General features: G+C 35.3%; 2 protein-coding genes and 1 long non-coding RNA gene across 5 annotated transcripts; 1 reads left to right on the forward strand and 2 right to left on the reverse strand.

Annotated features, from left to right (window-relative positions):
- Positions 1-242: 242 nt before the first annotated feature.
- On the reverse strand, positions 243-1664 carry LOC127950520 (uncharacterized). Its single transcript, XR_008152479.1, has 2 exons — positions 1443-1664; positions 243-900 (listed from the first exon to the last, which is right to left on the reverse strand). It is a non-coding gene; the product is annotated as an uncharacterized LOC127950520 (long non-coding RNA).
- Positions 1665-3043: 1379 nt separating this feature from the next.
- LOC127950509 (cytochrome P450 7B1) lies at positions 3044-10326 on the forward strand. Of its 2 annotated transcripts, XM_052547626.1 has the most exons (6): positions 3044-3341; positions 4781-4917; positions 5686-6288; positions 7628-7834; positions 7959-8137; positions 8817-10326. In XM_052547626.1, exons 1-6 carry the CDS (start codon positions 3262-3264, stop codon positions 9132-9134), a joined length of 1524 nt encoding a protein of 507 aa, XP_052403586.1. In that variant the 5' UTR covers positions 3044-3261; the 3' UTR covers positions 9135-10326. The 2 variants fall into 2 exon arrangements, with proteins under 2 accessions (XP_052403586.1, XP_052403587.1); XM_052547627.1 differs by lacking the exon at positions 4781-4917 and having other exon boundaries at positions 3100-3341.
- Positions 10203-16662, reverse strand: LOC127950503 (zinc transporter ZIP6). Of its 2 annotated transcripts, none has more exons than XM_052547617.1 (11): positions 16523-16662; positions 14736-15401; positions 14392-14536; positions 14191-14292; positions 13476-13645; positions 12636-12812; positions 12378-12465; positions 11955-12293; positions 11465-11545; positions 11112-11302; positions 10203-10751 (listed from the first exon to the last, which is right to left on the reverse strand). In XM_052547617.1, the coding sequence occupies exons 2-11, from the start codon at positions 15390-15392 to the stop codon at positions 10599-10601; spliced, it is 2103 nt and encodes a 700-aa protein (XP_052403577.1). In that variant the 5' UTR covers positions 15393-15401; positions 16523-16662; the 3' UTR covers positions 10203-10598. The 2 variants fall into 2 exon arrangements, with proteins under 2 accessions (XP_052403577.1, XP_052403576.1); XM_052547616.1 differs by having other exon boundaries at positions 14736-15396; positions 16523-16653.
- Positions 16663-17400: the final 738 nt, after the last annotated feature.

The raw sequence follows: 17400 nt of genomic DNA on the forward strand, positions 1-17400 counted from the left end.
TCTGCAAGGGGTGCCCAAACTTTCGATCCCCACTGTATATATTAAACGTATGCACTTAGCAGACGCTTTTATCCAAAGCAATTTACAGTGCATTCAGGCTATCAATTTTTACCTATCATATATATCCTCCTGAGAACCAAGGAAAATATTTTTTTTCCTAATCATATTTTTTTGTGATTCCATACCTGTTAAAAAACATCCTACAATTTAGACATTTAGACCTGTAAAAAAACATCCTACAATTTAGACATTTTTATTTTTATTTTTTATTTTTGTTTTACAGCATGTCCACTGTAGTAGACAATAGGATAATTTGAGTATGAAAACAAACACGTTTGGTAGATACAAATTTGACCAGATTATAAAGTTTTTTTTAACTAAGAATACATACATTTTGGGCTGTAAATTGACTATTATCCAAGAATACAGACATTTTGATTATACAATATACACATTTATCATTCTTGAATCCTTTTCCTTACATTTTGCGAGTATATGTTTACTATTAAAGCTTAACACTTTGTTATGTCCGTATCCTTTTATTGGTCCCCTTGAATCCTTTTAGTGTTATTTGAACAATGAACACAGAACTAATGTGAAACTGATTTTTGGGGGATTTTTTTTCCTTCTGTCAAACTGAATCCAATCTAGTTTTTCCTTCACTTTTCATTTTGTTCTTAGTATGTTCTGTGGTGATAGTCTTGGAAGCAATTTCTCTTTTTGGTAAAGCATGGGAAAATCTTGCATTTAGTACATCTCATGTACGTCTTACTCTTGTAGCCCTTATTAGAGCATCTTTCTGCATGCTTGGTTTTCAAAAAATATTCCATTGGACTCCAGTCTGCACGTGTTGTAGGTTGATCTTGACACACAGGAAGCCCAAATAACACAGGTGCAAATCTGATATGAAGGAAAAAAAGAATAATAAATGATAAATAATAAATAATAACAGTTTAAATACTCAGTGCAGCTGAATTTAAAATTGTGGAACTGCATAAAACATACATATTACTCCTAGCCCACAGAGGGCGTCGATTTTCCTGCTCATCCCTGTCTGTATCTGTGTCTGTGTCTGCATCTGTCCCTTCACCTGAGCCTTCTGCATCATCTTCCTCTTCTTCATCACTGTCTTCTCTCACTGGCTGGAACTCATCCTCATCTCTCTCGTCATCTGACAACTCTAAATCTGAATCTCCCTCAACTATTTTGTCAAGAATTCTTTCTGCTTCAGTTCTTTTTTCTATTACAATGTGGAGTCATTATTTACATGAAGATAGTCCTGATGTCCACTATAATTGACATTCATAAAATGGCAAATTTTTCAAAAGATACATAATGTATTTGCTATCAGAACTAAATATATGATTCCCAACACCTTAATGAACAAGAAAATATATGATTATCATAGTAACAAAACCATAGACAAACAATATTTTACTCACCTTTTATCTTTCCATAAAATGTGCTTGTTCCTATGCCGTCCATTTTGGATTGAAAGATTGAGGGGGTTCCCGGCCTCCCAGCCAATCAAATAACATATCCCTGAAAAGCCCAGGATGTCCTCTGTACAGTACAGCAGGAATTAAGAGACTTGCACAAAAGATTCCAAGGAGAGGGATGAAACTCAAATGTCCACTACAGTGGACATAAGTCAATGGGCTGGGTCTCAGGAGGTTTTATATATATATATATATATATATATATATATATATATATATATATATATATATATATATATATATATATATATATATATTTAAATATATATACAGTGTATGTATGTATGTATTTAAAGTGTATGGTTTCAAGATGTCAAATTAAAATTTTTATAAAGCTGTGGAGATCATTATTTATAATATCTGTACAATTCTTTAATGTTTAGCAGTGGATAATTGAGCCATTGACATTGCCATTGATTTCTCTAACACTCTCATTAGACCAAGTCCGTTTTCAAATTTGTGTTCTCCATTAAATGATTAGCAACAACAATATTCAGCAGTTCAATAGTTCAGCAGTGTTGTGGATAGTGAAAGCCTTTTTGGTGTCTCTTTACTGGAAGCATTGAAAAAAGAACCACAGAAAAGACAAACAGAGAGCCCTTTATGTGTGGAGCAGTAGGCCTACTCGCTGCTGGCATTCATACACTCTCACATGCACACTGAGTCACGGACTTAAAGAAGAAAGAGACAGTTGAAAGAAAATGAGGAAAATATTTATATTGTATAAAGAGAATACTTCGATTTTCAATCAGGCACTCCCAGAACTGCATCTGAAGTGAATTGGTAATTTGCAACGACCCCCAAACACATACAGACAAATACAGTACAAACTTGCCTTTGTGTGTCCTCTCACATTCTGTGGGGAAAGTGCTTTAGTGTTTGTAATTTAAGGTTTGAAAGACTGACAGGGTGTGGCTTTATGTGAGCAATGCACAAAGTTGTTTCAAAGTGTTTGTCCCTGTGAGACTCAGACTCAATGGTGTCCATAAAAAAAATCATAACTGTGTTTTTTAGGCTGTTCTGGAGAGTCTAATCAGGTACAGGATCCAATCTTAGGATTGTAAACTCACTGTACAATTATATAAATAATGATATAATTAATTGCATGTGCAATAGTATTATTTTTCCTTTCAGTTGGCCCCCTATTCTGCAAACACATAATTTAGTTGAACGCATTTAACCAGCAGTTCCACTAGAGGGCCTCAGCATACTTAAAACATTTTCTTTTTAATTATATAAAGTATTTTTTAAATAATTAGGAAATATATATGAAACAATAACCTCTTATACAGTTTATATTTCATTAATAGGTAGACAAGTTTAAATATTTCAATCACTCTATCAATCTTTTTTCTGTCTGTCTATTTGATGTGTGTCCTCAAAATAAAAATTATATATCCTAAAATAGTTATTTATTGTTATTCATATTTTAAATGCTGCTGCGTATATCGGGGAATAACAACAATCGTGGCTGTAGCCCAAGTTGGTTGGTAATAAAAAAAAGAGTAGTTGTTGAGCAATATTTAACTTTTATTGAGTTAACTACACTGGGCGTGACTTTCTGAAATCTTGGAAACACGTTGCTCACGTATTATCTCCTCATTTCTTGTCCTGATGGAGCATGATGTTTCATTTGTGCGGTGATGACAAGCACTTTCACTTTTAAAGCAACAGTCGCAAAACCTGGACGAATCGTGTGGAGTGATTCGTAAAGCCTGTTTCCCTCCGGACCAGTCTTCTAAGTTTTTTAGGCTCTTTGATCATGTTGGAGTGTTCATTGACGATATTTCTGGGCTTTATCTCTTTGCTGCTGCTGCTCTGCGCTTTCTGCGGACGCAGAAGGTGAGTTTTCTGATATTTTGCTGCATGTTGGGAATGTTGTCATGTAGATGCCCCCCCCCCCTTTAATACGGATGAATACGTTGTTTAAAAGAATGTTTAATTGAGCTTTTGTGTCAATGTGGAGCGTGTATTTATCAATAGACAGACGCGTTTTGTTCAAATATTTGAAGAAACATGATGCATAAACCGATTCATGATTAGTGTGAATGTCCAAATAGATTAAACTTAATGTTATAATCGTCATTCATCACTTAAAGTACATTTTAAGCCGCGTTGGCTATGAAGTGTCTGTTAAGACTATATGAATAATTTACAGCAAAACGGGGAGCTTGTTTACTCTGTTTGAAATCGAACCTTTCAAATAGAAGGCTTTCAATGGGGGTAGTCCCACGTAACGAGAATCTTTCCTTTCGAAGTGTGAGCCGATTCAGTGACTCGATTACGTCATCGCATTGTTCTCTAATTAACAAAGGCTTATTTAGAGCTATAGGCCTAATTTTTTATTAAATGTTACTTATTAAGATGTTTATAATTTCATTGGTTCCAGTACCTTTTGTTGCAGCCATGATTTGGTTTATGAATCATTAAGTCACTTTAAATATATATATTTTTTATTATATATTATATTGTATAATATAATACTTAACAAATCGTTTAGAGCTGCGTTTCCCGAAAGCATCGTATATCTGAAGTATTCGTACTAGAGGCCACTGGTACATGTATTGTGAACGGCTTTAAATGATTCATTGAAAAGATTTGACTGAAAGATCGATTCATTCATGAATGAGGCATTATTTTGAATAAAAGATTCTACTGATGCAAAACCGCTTGTTTGGATGATGAAACAGGATGTGCATTACAACATAACTGAAGCACGATTCATGTAGTCTATTACCACACAAGTGGTAAAAAAAAACCATTCAAATTAACATCTGTATTTAATTTATGCATAGTTTCTGTGCAGAGATGTTTAGTCAAGATATTTATCCCCCCTATTATAGCAGCTGTGTGTTTTCTTGTTCAGTTAGGGAGTAGCAGTCTCAAAAGGATGTTTGGAGAACTAATTCCCAAAGGGTAACGCCATACTGGCCAACCTCGAAAAGTAGGACATGGGAGCAATACACCAGCAGTAAATCATTAAACAGTATTCTCACTAACTTAGTGCTGGCTTTGAGATATGACATTAAGCTTGCAGCTAAAAAACAAAAAACAAAAAAAAAAAACAATGAAGCATTTTGTCTAGCACAATTATATCATTGCTTTACCACAGAGAACATTATTAATAAGAAAGATGGTGAACTACGTGGTTGGGGTTTGTTTGAGTTTGTGTGTTTGTCTTTGAGAGTATTTTATAAAGACATATGGCAAGGTCTCTCAGACACTGTTTAAACAAGCATGTTAAAAAAACATGACTGTTACATTGTGTTTGCATGCTGCAGGAAGGACCGCGAGCCCCCGCTGATTAAAGGCTGGATTCCATTCTTGGGAAAAGCTTTAGAATTCAGAAATAACTCTCAGCAGTTTCTTACGCAACTGCAGCAGGAGCATGGAGATGTTTTTACTGTACTTATAGCAGGTACATCCGACAAAAACACACACGTTTACTTAGCATTATTTATACACAAATCATTTTTTTAAACGAGAACGTCTTCTGACTTCTAACAAAATTTAAATTTTTGTCACTTTTGGCCTAGATTTGTGCTCACTGGTTTCCTTTTGCTCTTCCTCTCAGACACACTGTTATGCAATACATGCTGACATAGTTATGGTGATTCAAAATATATGGTTCTGAAAGTGGTTGTGAAATAACACGCATGGAGATTTTTTCAACCTCAAGATTTAAGGTTACAGTCTTTATAAAAGTAAAATCCTGATGACAGAGCAGTTTTTACAAGTAAAAATATCCCATGTCATTTTTTAATAATTTAAGGTGTTTTGTATTATTATTATTTTGTACTCTTTTCTGGGTAGTTTCTAGGTGGTTTACTAAACAAATCAAAAGAGTCCACTCTGACTCAGCAGGTTTATGATATTATTGTACAGTACCTACATTGGTTCCTCCTTGGAGTTTTATTTTATATTATTATTTGTTTTGTTTATGTGTTTCTATTTATCTTCTTGATAATTGTATGTCTGTAACACCAAGGACAAGTAACAAGTTGTGGAATCCTTCGGGTTAGTTATGAGTATGAATAATAGTGATGTTGGCAAACAACACTGAAGCCATGCAAAAAATATTCAACAAAAAAATTACCTGAAAATAATAAACCTGATCTGAAGTAGCTGCTGGACATTATGCATTATGTCATGACATGCATCTATTTATTTTTGTATGTTTCTTTAGGAAGGTACATAACATTCATAATGAACCCCCTCCAGTACCCCTCTGTGATCAAGCATGGGAAACAGCTGGATTTCCACACGTTTTCAGACAGCGCAGCATCCAGGACGTTTGGTTACCCACCGGTCCGGAGTGGCCTCTTCCCTGGAATGAGTGACAGCCTCCAGCGGAGTTACACTCTGCTGCAGGGGCCTGCCCTCGATCCGCTCACTTTCAGCATGATGGGAAACTTACAGCAGGTCATGCGACGCCGTTTTCTGCTCAGTGAAGAATCTGGGTCTGATGGCGATTGGCAAGAGGCGGAACTATACGAGTTCTGTAAATGCGTAATGTTTCAGACCACATTTAACACGCTATATGGACATTCATCAGATCTGCGTCTGGATCAGCTGCGAGAGGACTTTGAGAAGTTCGATGCCATTTTCCCTTTACTAATGGCCCGTGTTCCCATCACCTTGCTGGGAAAAACCAAAGAAATTCGTGAGAAGCTGACAAGATTTTTCTATCCTCAAAGAATGGCAGAATGGAGGGCTCCATGTGAGTTCATACAGACCCGAAAGGCTCTGTTCCAGGAGTATGACGCGCTTCAGGACAGAGATAAAGCAGGTGACTTCCACATGCATGCACACAAACATACACCCTCATACAGAGAATCTAAAATCCTTTTTGCGGGGCCCACATGTGACTGTGAGGCCTGTAGCTGATGGTAAATGTCCATAAAAAAAAAGTATAATAATTTTCCCAACATAACATGAAGAACCCTGGTCTTCAGATTTTGTACACCAAAAGAGATTATTAAATATTAAGTAAATGTACCATAATTCTCGCAAAACTATACACCGTCTTAAGTCTCACAGTTAGTTGTAGTCTGTATGGTTTAGATTCAATAAAATTAATCAGATCATAAGAATAATTGGTCCAGGAATCTGACTACTAGTTGCGCTGTCTGTTTTCTGCTTAAGATTGACAATAATTAGAGCACTATGAAATAAATTGTACCTTTTTTGTCATTGTCATTTTTGTAGACTCTGCTTTAATGGTTAAATAAAATTTTATTAATAAAAATGCATGCCTTAAAGCACGAAGCTTCCTCAATTTATCATCAATTTATTAAAAGTTGAACAAAAATTAAATTTTTAAGGTCTTATGAAATGTTGTTTTTTTTTTTTTTTACAAAATTCTGTTTTCCAGTAATTTTTTTGGTTTCTATTTTAGTTAACACTTGTTTCATTAAATTATTGTTTCATTAACTTTTAGTGATCAAAAACATCACTAATTAATTTATTTGATAAAAAGTATTAATTATTATTAAATGTTTTATTTTGAATGCAAATTTTATTAGTAGTAATAGTAAGATTATACGCATTATACATTCTATTTTTATGACCTGATTTATGATGTATGACTAGAGGAACTGATTGGGAGAGAGAGATGGGGGGGAAAGGTCCATGAGGTGGGATACAATCTCGGGACACCCATAGTGCATCTTTGTCCCACACACACATACTTTAGTTTCAGTTTTAGTAAAAAAAAAAAGAAATTGATCCTTCAAATAAAAATGTATTTTATTTCATGAAGTTGCCAGGGCAGTATTTATTGTCAGACATTGCTGATTTGACTCGTTTTAATTAATCATAATCTTGACAAACAGCTTTGGAGATTTCAGTGTTTCCCCATTCAAGTATAAAAGACTTGTAAATGCCTGTTGCCCACATTAAATTCCTGCCCTGAGGTGTTACAGAGTTGACTGCTGATTTCTGGCTTGTAAGTTGACTTTTATTAAAGGGTCTTTTTGCTGTCAGTTTCTGTCTGAAGCAGGATGTGCTTGAACAAATATAGTATTACACATAATGCAAACTCATCATGACTGTGCTGCATTGGTTTGGACCAGTGCCCAATGGTTTACACACGCATACACTTAGCTTCTTTTTGTCTCTCTCCACAGCACATCATTTTGCCATGCTGTGGGCATCAGTGGGAAACACTATCCCAGCAGCCTTCTGGTGTCTTTACCACCTCATCTCCTGTCCGGAAGCCCTTGAAGCAGTGAGAGCAGAGATACTCAATGTGGTTGGAGAGAAGATCATGCAGTTGGTCTTTGAAGAAGACATCACAATTACACGACAGCAGCTAGAACAGATGGTTTACCTTGGTACCACACACACACTCTTTCATAGTAACCCAACAAACAAATCAATTATTGTCTATGCAGTGCTATCGATTTGTAATTACTGTGCCAGTGTTCAATGATTCAGACTGTCTATTTCTCTCTACAGAGAGTGCAATAAACGAGAGTTTACGTCTCTCCTCTGTATCAATGAACATCCGTGTGGTTCAGGAAGATTTCTGTTTGCGTCTGGATGCCCAGCATACAGTCAACCTACGAAAAGATGACATTGTTGCTCTGTACCCACAAACCACACACCTCGACCCTGAAATATACGATCAGCCTCAGGTAACATGCTTCTGCAGCTGCTTAGATCAGTGATTCTCAACCAGAGCGCCTCTTACTTCAATCCTGATTAATTATCATCAATGCTGAAGGCAATTTTTGCTGCTTCATATTATTGTGGAAACTGCAATACATTACCATTCAAAAGATTTCCAAGAAGAAATTAATAATACTTATTACTAAATTGATCAAAAATAATGACTTGAAAAGAATGGTTCTACAAGTTTCTATTTTGAATAAATGCTGTTTTTTTTAATTGTTTTATTCATAAAGGAGAGCTGAAAAAAAATTATGAGGATTTCCACAAAAATATTAACCGTTTTCATCATTGATGGTATTAAGAATTATTATTAATAATTGAGTAGCAATAATAACTGAGCACTAAATCTGCATATTGTAATGATTTCTGAAGGATCATGTGACACAGAAGACCGGAGTAATGACTGCTAAAAATTCAGCTTTACCATCACAGGAATAAATTAAAATGTATTACTCTTACAAATAAATCCTTAACAACTAGAAGTCACAACCTTTGAATACTGTAACGGACGATGTGGGACTTGAAGTCAAAAAGTTGAGAATCACTGCTCTAGATCCATCTAGCAGACTTCATTTTAAACATACCTGTTTATTGTTAGAAAACATATTTATTGAAATGTCTTTTGTGTGTGGTTTCTTGTAGCGCTTCCAATTTGACCGTTTTGTGGAGGATGGGAAGGAAAAAACAGATTTTTATAAATGTGGCCAGAAGGTTCGGTACTATCGCATGCCTTTCGGCTCTGGAGCCACACAGTGTCCAGGGCGTTTTTTTGCGATGAATGAGCTGAAGCAGTTTGTGTGTGTGGCTTTACTCATGTGTGAAATGCAGTTGCTGGAGAACCAACAGGAGGTGATGCTAGATAACAGCCGTGCTGGTCTGGGCATCATGCCACCTGCTAATCAAATCACTTTCAGATACAGAACCAGGAAACCAGGGGAAAATATGAAGAGGGAGGAATGAACTAAATGAATAGAGAGAGACTGTTGTCTGTTCAGTTCTTAGGTATTTTCCTCTCATTTTTTTCACAGGGTGTATGCAAATATATATATAAAAAAATCATCAATAAAAATAACACTGCCATGGAAAAATCTCATATTTGTATGAGCTAAACATACAGTATACTGTACACTGCAGTTGGGATCATGGTTGATTCATTACAGTGAACCGCTTTCTATGTAAATGTTACTGTGACATAAGGACAGCTTTTCAAACATCTTACCTCTCATAAATCAATTTTATGCTATCACTCTGTGTAAATAATTACAAACTCATAAAGTGGCAAAGGCTGTACATGCCAGTCACAGGATTAAATGCACTGCAGTCTGCAGCTCATCATCTAGAGTACACTAATCATTTCTTGAGTCCAGCTTTGAATATTGAAAGGTGAATGTTTCTGCCGTTTTGTTAATTTTTTTTAACTCTTAGAATTAGATCAGGGTTATTCAGTGTCAAAAAAAATTGATTGAATAAACAAATTGCTGTTTAAAAATTTGGGATCAGTAAGATTTTTAGGTATTTTTGAAGTCTCTAGGCTCATCGAGGCTAATTTAAATTTGTTTTAATTAAGTTTCTATTTTAACAAGTAATTTATTTCTGTAGTGGTAAAGCTGAATTTTAGGCAGCAGTTATGCTTGCTTAGTAAAAGTATTTAATAAAAAAAAAAAAAAAAAAAAACTTACTGACCCTAAACCTTTGCATAGTATTGTACACAAATTATTACTCATTTATTGGTTGATATTAGTTTTTTTATATCACTACTGGTCAGTATTCTATATTTTATCAGTCGATATTGTAAATTTTATGCATACTCATTTAGATATAAACAAGCTTTGCTGTGATATAACGTGTTATGAAATTTCATCTTAAAAAACATAACCATTTAATAACATTGTAAAGCACAATCTTTAGCATATCTTACCAAGAATATCCATTTACTTCAATACTATTAACAGTATACAGGATCTGCTGATACACTTGTTGGCAAGTTCAAATACAGTTTGGACAAAGAAATCAGACAAAGGCATCATGGGACACTCAATAATACTTTACTGGAATGTTGGAGAGACAGTATGTGCAAAATGAACAAATGTAACATGCTTCAATTGCGACCGTACAACACTGTAATAAAAATAAAAGACCTCCACGATCTCAATGTGACTCAAGTTTCTTTCTTTTTTTTTACACTAAAAATTGTAACTGCACTTTAAAATAAATACGTTTACTCTCACAAACCACAATTAAGATTAAGACAATTATTTGTGCATATTAGGCTGCTGCCACCTTTTCAGAGATTAAATCAGATATTTTCAACAGGTGGACACCAGGTAAGCAAAATTCATGGTCGATGAACAACGTTAGTAGACGTTATTGTGGAGTGATGTTTTTAGTAGTGATGGAAAAACTTGTTACTGCATTGTCCTCAGGTCAGAAGCCAATGTCAAGTTGTATCTTATGCTCAAAAACAGCAATGATAAGCATGATGCCGAAGCCCAGGAGAATCCCAGCATTCTGCAGGAGAAAGAAGCCATAGTGGCTGAAGCCTGCTTCACTCGCATCATTGTGTAACATCTCCGGTACCTACAAAATACAAAAAAGGGTACATTTTAGAGATCACGATTTCAAGTAGATAAACATGAATGATCATGTGTATGTTACAAATACATTTTTTATTCACATTTACATCATACATAATTAGATACTATACATGTTGAAAATAAAGAGGAAAAGTGTTGTTTTGCAATTATTTATATAATACTACAGTGTTTATTAATATTTTGAAAAGGTAGTTTGTAATTGGCTAATTTTGTGTGTTTTTATTTTTAGACAGTAAATTTGAACATCAACATAAACTTAATTCAGTTTGATTTTAGTTTTTATTTAATATTAATAGTTGAGCCCTCCTCAATCACAGCATTTCTCTATTTCTGTGCTACTCACCATGTCCACAAGAGCGACGTACATGAACAACCCAGCCGTGAGAGCAAAGATCCATGTCGCAACATTTTCGGCATAATGACCGATCAGAATGCCTGTGATCATGCCCAAATATCCCATCAGGGCTGAAAGCAGATTGTACAAGATGGCCTGTCGTACTGACATGCCTGCCTTCAGCAAGACTGCAAAATCACCTGTGTAAAAGACGAGGATAACGCAGATGAGTGAGAACAAGAAACATTTCACAGCAATTTGATGGACAACAACCTGAATTCTGATTCCTTTGCTAATTCCATACACTGTTTCTCATCATGGGGACAGTTTTGTTTGTGTTTAGAAATGTATCCATGTCTTACCAAGCTCATGTGGAAGCTCATGGCAGAACACAGCGACTGAGGTACTAAGACCACTGGACAAACCTTCAGTGAACGCCGCCCCTGAAATACAAAATCACACATAATCTGTAAATGCTGTTCCAAAGCAGAGTCTGTCTTGGTAAGCATTTTTTTTTTTCAATAATCTTTTTCAATGTGAAAATTACACATCAATTTGAAGATACGTACAGTATATATACACATGCATGTTTATGCATAATACAAATTCTTAATACAAATTAAGAATTTATATTTTTATTTATATACATTTCAAAATATATTTAAAATATTAAAATAAAACTTATTACATTCTATTTTTATAATATTTACTGTTATTGTATATTCATTATTCATATATAAAAGGCAGTTCAAAAGGGCCCTAATAAGTTTATTCCAGTCCTGTATATTAGAGACTGTTTGCATAAACTTTTTTTTTGTTGTTTCATTTGTTTTATGTGTGTGTAAAACATACCTATGGCAAGTCCGTCACTGAAGTTGTGAAGCCCGTCTCCCATGATGACCATCCAGGCGAGCGTGGCCACGCCGGCCTCCTGGAAGTGCTGGAGTGAGTAGGAGTGTATGTGTCGGTGCGTGTGTGTGTGCGGGTGGTGGTTCTGGGAGTGGTGGTGGTGCAGTATGTGGTGATAGTCATGGTGATGATGATGTTGCTCATCTGATTGGCCAACAGTGTCATGGAAGTGGGAGTGGCATTTGTTTTCACAGTCAACATCGTTGTAGATCTCTGCCCCCAACATCACCTCCTCTTCCTCTGCAACACCCCTAACCGCACTTCCACCATTTGTTTCAGCAGCTGATGTTACAGAATTACCAGAATCATGTATGGCAGTTTCATTTTGACTGCATAAACATTAACAAGCATCAAAAGTTATGTTACCCTCAATCGTCTTGACGTCATTGTCTTCTAATGATGGCAGTTTTTCAGATTCCAAAACTTCTGTGTGGAAATCAGCACTCTTTTGCACCTGAAAGCATAGAAATAATATTTTAAATGACAGAAATTTAAAGAACAACTCTATGAAACATCCATTTCATTATAACATTTTAGAAATTAATACTATGATTTAAAAAATGGCTAAAAGTAGAATGTGAATTATGTGACTATATCATGAAATAGGAGACTTGCTTTTCTGACCTTCTGTTTTTTGTCCTTGTACATTTTGCCGAGGGTCAGGAAGTGTTCGATGAGGAACATGATGTAGACTCCGCTCAGAGCTGTGAGGCCGGTCCACACCGGCCGAAGGGAATCCTCTTCCACCTCTTCACCGTGGTGATGATGCTCAGAGTGGCCGTGCTGGTGATGACCCCGAGACTGAGAGACGCCAATCAAAGGTCAAGACATGCCTTTGACTTTTTATTTTGTAAAACAGATAATTTAAAAAAAAAAAAAAATTTGTTTTTTTTGTTTATGTAATTTACACTTTTATTCACCAAGCTTGCATTAATGGATCAAAAGTTAGAGGAAAGACATTTAGAACATACAAATGTATCTCAGTTAAAAAAAAATTAAGCAGCACAGCTGTTTTCAGCATTGGTAATAATAAGAGATGTTTGGTTGAGTATCAAATCAGCATACTGGAATGATTTTAAAGAGTGATTTCTCAAGTGCATGATTTGTAAAATAATGTGACACTTAAAACTGGAGGAATGATTCAGTTTTGCATCACATGAATACATTAGATTTTAAAATTCAACAGCAAAAAGAAACATTTTTCAATTAGGAAACAGATGTTTTTAATTGTAATAATATTACTTTTACTGTTTTTTTGTTGTTGTTGTTGTTTTTTTTTATTAAATGAGCAGACTCATTATATAATCAGACTTATATTTCAAAAGTCTTACTGACCCCAAATGTTTGAATGGTAGTTTAAGTGTATTTGTACTGTATGCAATCGCAGGTGACTTCCCATGATTCAATCATATTAATAAAAACACAGACAAAACAAAAACATTTGAAAGTAAGTTTGTATCTTACATGTGGTATAAGGTGGAGGAAAGCATCTCCACTCAGAGTTCCCACTGCAAGGGCCACCAGGAAGCTCAGCAGGAAGTTGAAGCAAACTCTGTTCATGAGTGGGATCAAAACCACACCAACTAACGCCAGCAAACTGATCAAAGTGATGGAGAGAAACCCTCCTACCCATGCTGTAACACAAACACACAATTTTTTTTTAAATTGTGGCTGCATTTTTCACAGTAGTACCACACATTTGTTATTTTTGTGGTATCAGTGGATAATGGAAATTTAATTGCACGTGATCATTTTTACATTGATTACCTTAGCCATATTTTAATGCTCAATCAAATTTTATCTTGAAAACACCAATAATTTAATAACACTGTTTAATGTAATCTTTAGCAAATCCCAAAATGTCATGTCTAAATTTAATTAAATACTGATTGGATAAATTTTTAGTGTTTTGTTATTTAGACAAATAGTATAGAATTATAATTTTGTACATTTATTGATGATCAATTTTTTTTTTATAAATTATCAACTTATTTTCATAGTGTGCATTTATGTATACATATTTATGTATAATAACTAAACCAATAGGACTCCCATAGTGTTACGATTTTCTTTGGCATAACTTAAATTCAAAATGTAATTTGCATAAATAGATGGCACTTAACAAATATAAATGAATAATCAACTAGATCTCAAAGGATATTAAATAACACATACTTACCAATGCTAATTGAATAATTCCTTGGACTTTTGCCATTGGTGTGATTTTGTAGATGATGATTGTGATGATGGTGGTGGTGGTGGTTGTGATGATGGGAATGATCTGGAAAAAAGTAAACCATTATACAGATTCTGCTGATCAAGTATTGTGATTGTGTCACAAAAACACAGCTTTAAGTAAATTCCATCCTCAAAAGCTCACCTGAATGGTCAACATCATGCAAGAGGCAAGAATTGGAATCAATCTGCATGAGAAGGGCAGGGCACAGGTAACTGAAGTCCTTGACAGAGAGACCCCTTTCCTTCGTCATGCCATGTGACTGCAGGATTGTGGACGCATTTTGACACTGAAAGAGACATTTAAAATTTTTGTGAGTGGAGTGTGTCAGGGATTTGCAAGGGTCTGTGGAAAAGCTTAGAGAAAAACTTTGCAATATAGAAAATTAAAAATGAGAAAAATGTTTTATATATATATATATATATATATATATATTACACAATACACACACACAAAAAAAGCATTTTAATAAATAGCTGTTTGTGTACCCCCAGATTCGAATGATCAAGTCCATGTTGATCATGGTCATCTTCTGCATGGGTGGGTGTGTCCTCAGTCTGGTGGGTGTGGTTATTTGCCTGGGTGGAGTTAAAGGAAGCGTGGTCCTGCGTTAAATCATAGTCAGCGCTACGATTGGTCCGCCGAGATTTTGTGACGTAAGACGGTGTGGTCAAGTCCTGATTCATCTTCATGTAGAGATTGTGATGGGCATCGGACTGGCTTTTCTTCCCAGAGGCGGGATCGGGCAGCACTTTAGGGATGGGGTCACTCTTCTCCACGTTATGGTCAATACCTCCCTTCTTGCTGGTGGCGGGATGTGAGAGTGTGGTGAGTTTGTCCACATGAGCGTGCCCGTGATCATGTGCATGTGTGTGATTATGTTCATTGCTATGGTGATGCACCATCACTTTTCGGATTCGGTCTAGCCCCACCCTCTTTAGTAGGTTGTACAGGCCTTCTAAGGAGATGCTCCCATTATGCCCATACTTGTCAAACAAAGCCTTTAGGTGGCGCTGCTGTGCCTGTTCTGCCACCTGAACATCAGTCTCAATGGCCATTTGACAGTCTGTACCTGCCCCCACTGAACATGCCCACAGCAATGTCAGTGAGATCACTGACAAGAGGCGTGTCCACCTGCCAATCATACTGCTATCCTGAAACAAAGATATTACCATTATTATAACACTGCTGTAATATCACAATGCCAACATTGCAATTTTGAAACAGAAAAAAAGCTTTGAAAAAAATATTTTTTAATGCCTCCTCTGTCAAAAAAAAAAACATTTTATTATTAAAAATAAAACGATAGAATTAATAATAGTTTTTGAACTACATTTAGTTAGTATAAACACAGTACATTGTCAAAATAGTTGGTCACATTCACGAACTGTATACACAAACAAATTATGTTTCCTCAATTACTTTTAGCCAAATGTATACAAAATGTATGATTAAATATTAATGACAACTTTAATAAAACATAGACAGAAATTGCATACTCTGAGTGGCTTGATTAGCATGTTAGGATTTGATTTTATATAGAGATATTTAATCTTCAGTGCTGTAGGAAAGGTTGTGCGGGAGTCCCATATGGATATAGTTTGGGCGTGTTTTATGGAAATTACAAACTTTATGCAAACAAATTCACTAACGTATACACACATGTTGTGAAAGTGCGTTAATATTTCATGAGAATTTACGAAATACGAATAAGAACTTACCTATGAATACATATAATTCACGCAGTTATTTGTATATAAGACCCCATTAGTTTTACTGTTAGTTACTGTACAGATGGAACATACATTTAAAACTAGCTGCACAATCATATCAGAAAGGTATGCCATTTGTTTTTAAAATTGTAAATAAAAAAGTATTGGGACACCGTATTCGTGAAATACGGCATATAAACTGAATTCACGTGCTTCTGAATAGTGTTGACAAAAGTGTAAAAGTATCATGTGTCATAATCAGGTGAGTTTTGTTCTAATGCACTTCCATCAATCACAGCTGTTTACACACACTAACTGAAACAAGACAACGCTACGTTTTCTCCGTTAAAGGCGTTTCGTACTGGATTGCAGAGTCAATTTCGTTTATATTCTAAGACCTATGAAATCTTTACTTGTAAATTTATCAGACGCATCAGAAGTGTTGTGGAGGAACAAAAGGCGTCACGTGGCCTAGTTTGTAACCTTTCTGCACATCGAATTTCTCCCGTGATAACTGTGTGTTTACACGCGTAACGGACGGATCATACATCAAAACAGCTTACCGGGAGTCCACACGCGCTCCACGCTCGAAAGTAAGCGCGTTATAGACTGCGATTTTGCACACAACACCACGAGCACCTCGACCCCACCGTGTGCAAAGAAACGTCATCACAAAACCGGAAACAGGGATACAACTCCAACCGGAAACTAACAATTACATTTTATTTTATAATTATTAGATTGTGTTTTATTAATGTCTACACCTACACCTACCCCTTACAATAATGAAAAAATAGTAATTATTTTGTTAATTAAATCTCACTAGATTTGTAACGTACATCATTTATAAACCCAGGATAATTCATCAACATATTTCTAAGTAAGCTATTTGTTGTACATCGCGACTTTAAAATAAAAGTTCAAACCCTGGCTCTGAGTGAGTTTTTATGTGGCCAAATATTAAAATGACATTGATTTAAAGGTCCTTGAATCACGCTGTAAAGTGAAACATGCTCAGGCCGTTAGCGCCCTCTGCGGGTATTTGTTATAATACATAATACATTTAAGTTGGTTATGTTCATATTTTGTGTAGGGATATTGCATTATTGCATTATGTAGGACTGTTTTATCAGTGTTGTTCAATAAAACCATGTAAAAACTTGGTTTTGATACTTTATTTGAACCAATTATTGAACCAATTATTATTTCCACATTGTTAGTTTATATATAAATAGTCATAGACTGTTTTTCACTTAGGACTTATTGTAGGCTTTTATTGTAGGATTTTAGTCCTTGTAAACCAAAAAAGTAGTGCTTGAAAATTCCTTGAAATTCCTCGAACATGATACCTGAACACACACACACACCCAGCAACAAAATCGCACACAAATACACTCGTGTTAACACAGGTGTTTATTTAGCTATTTATGAAGACATATAG

This window comes from Carassius gibelio, chromosome B2 (genome assembly GCF_023724105.1).
Source record: "Carassius gibelio isolate Cgi1373 ecotype wild population from Czech Republic chromosome B2, carGib1.2-hapl.c, whole genome shotgun sequence".
In the NCBI taxonomy this organism is placed as follows: Eukaryota; Metazoa; Chordata; class Actinopteri; order Cypriniformes; family Cyprinidae; genus Carassius; species Carassius gibelio.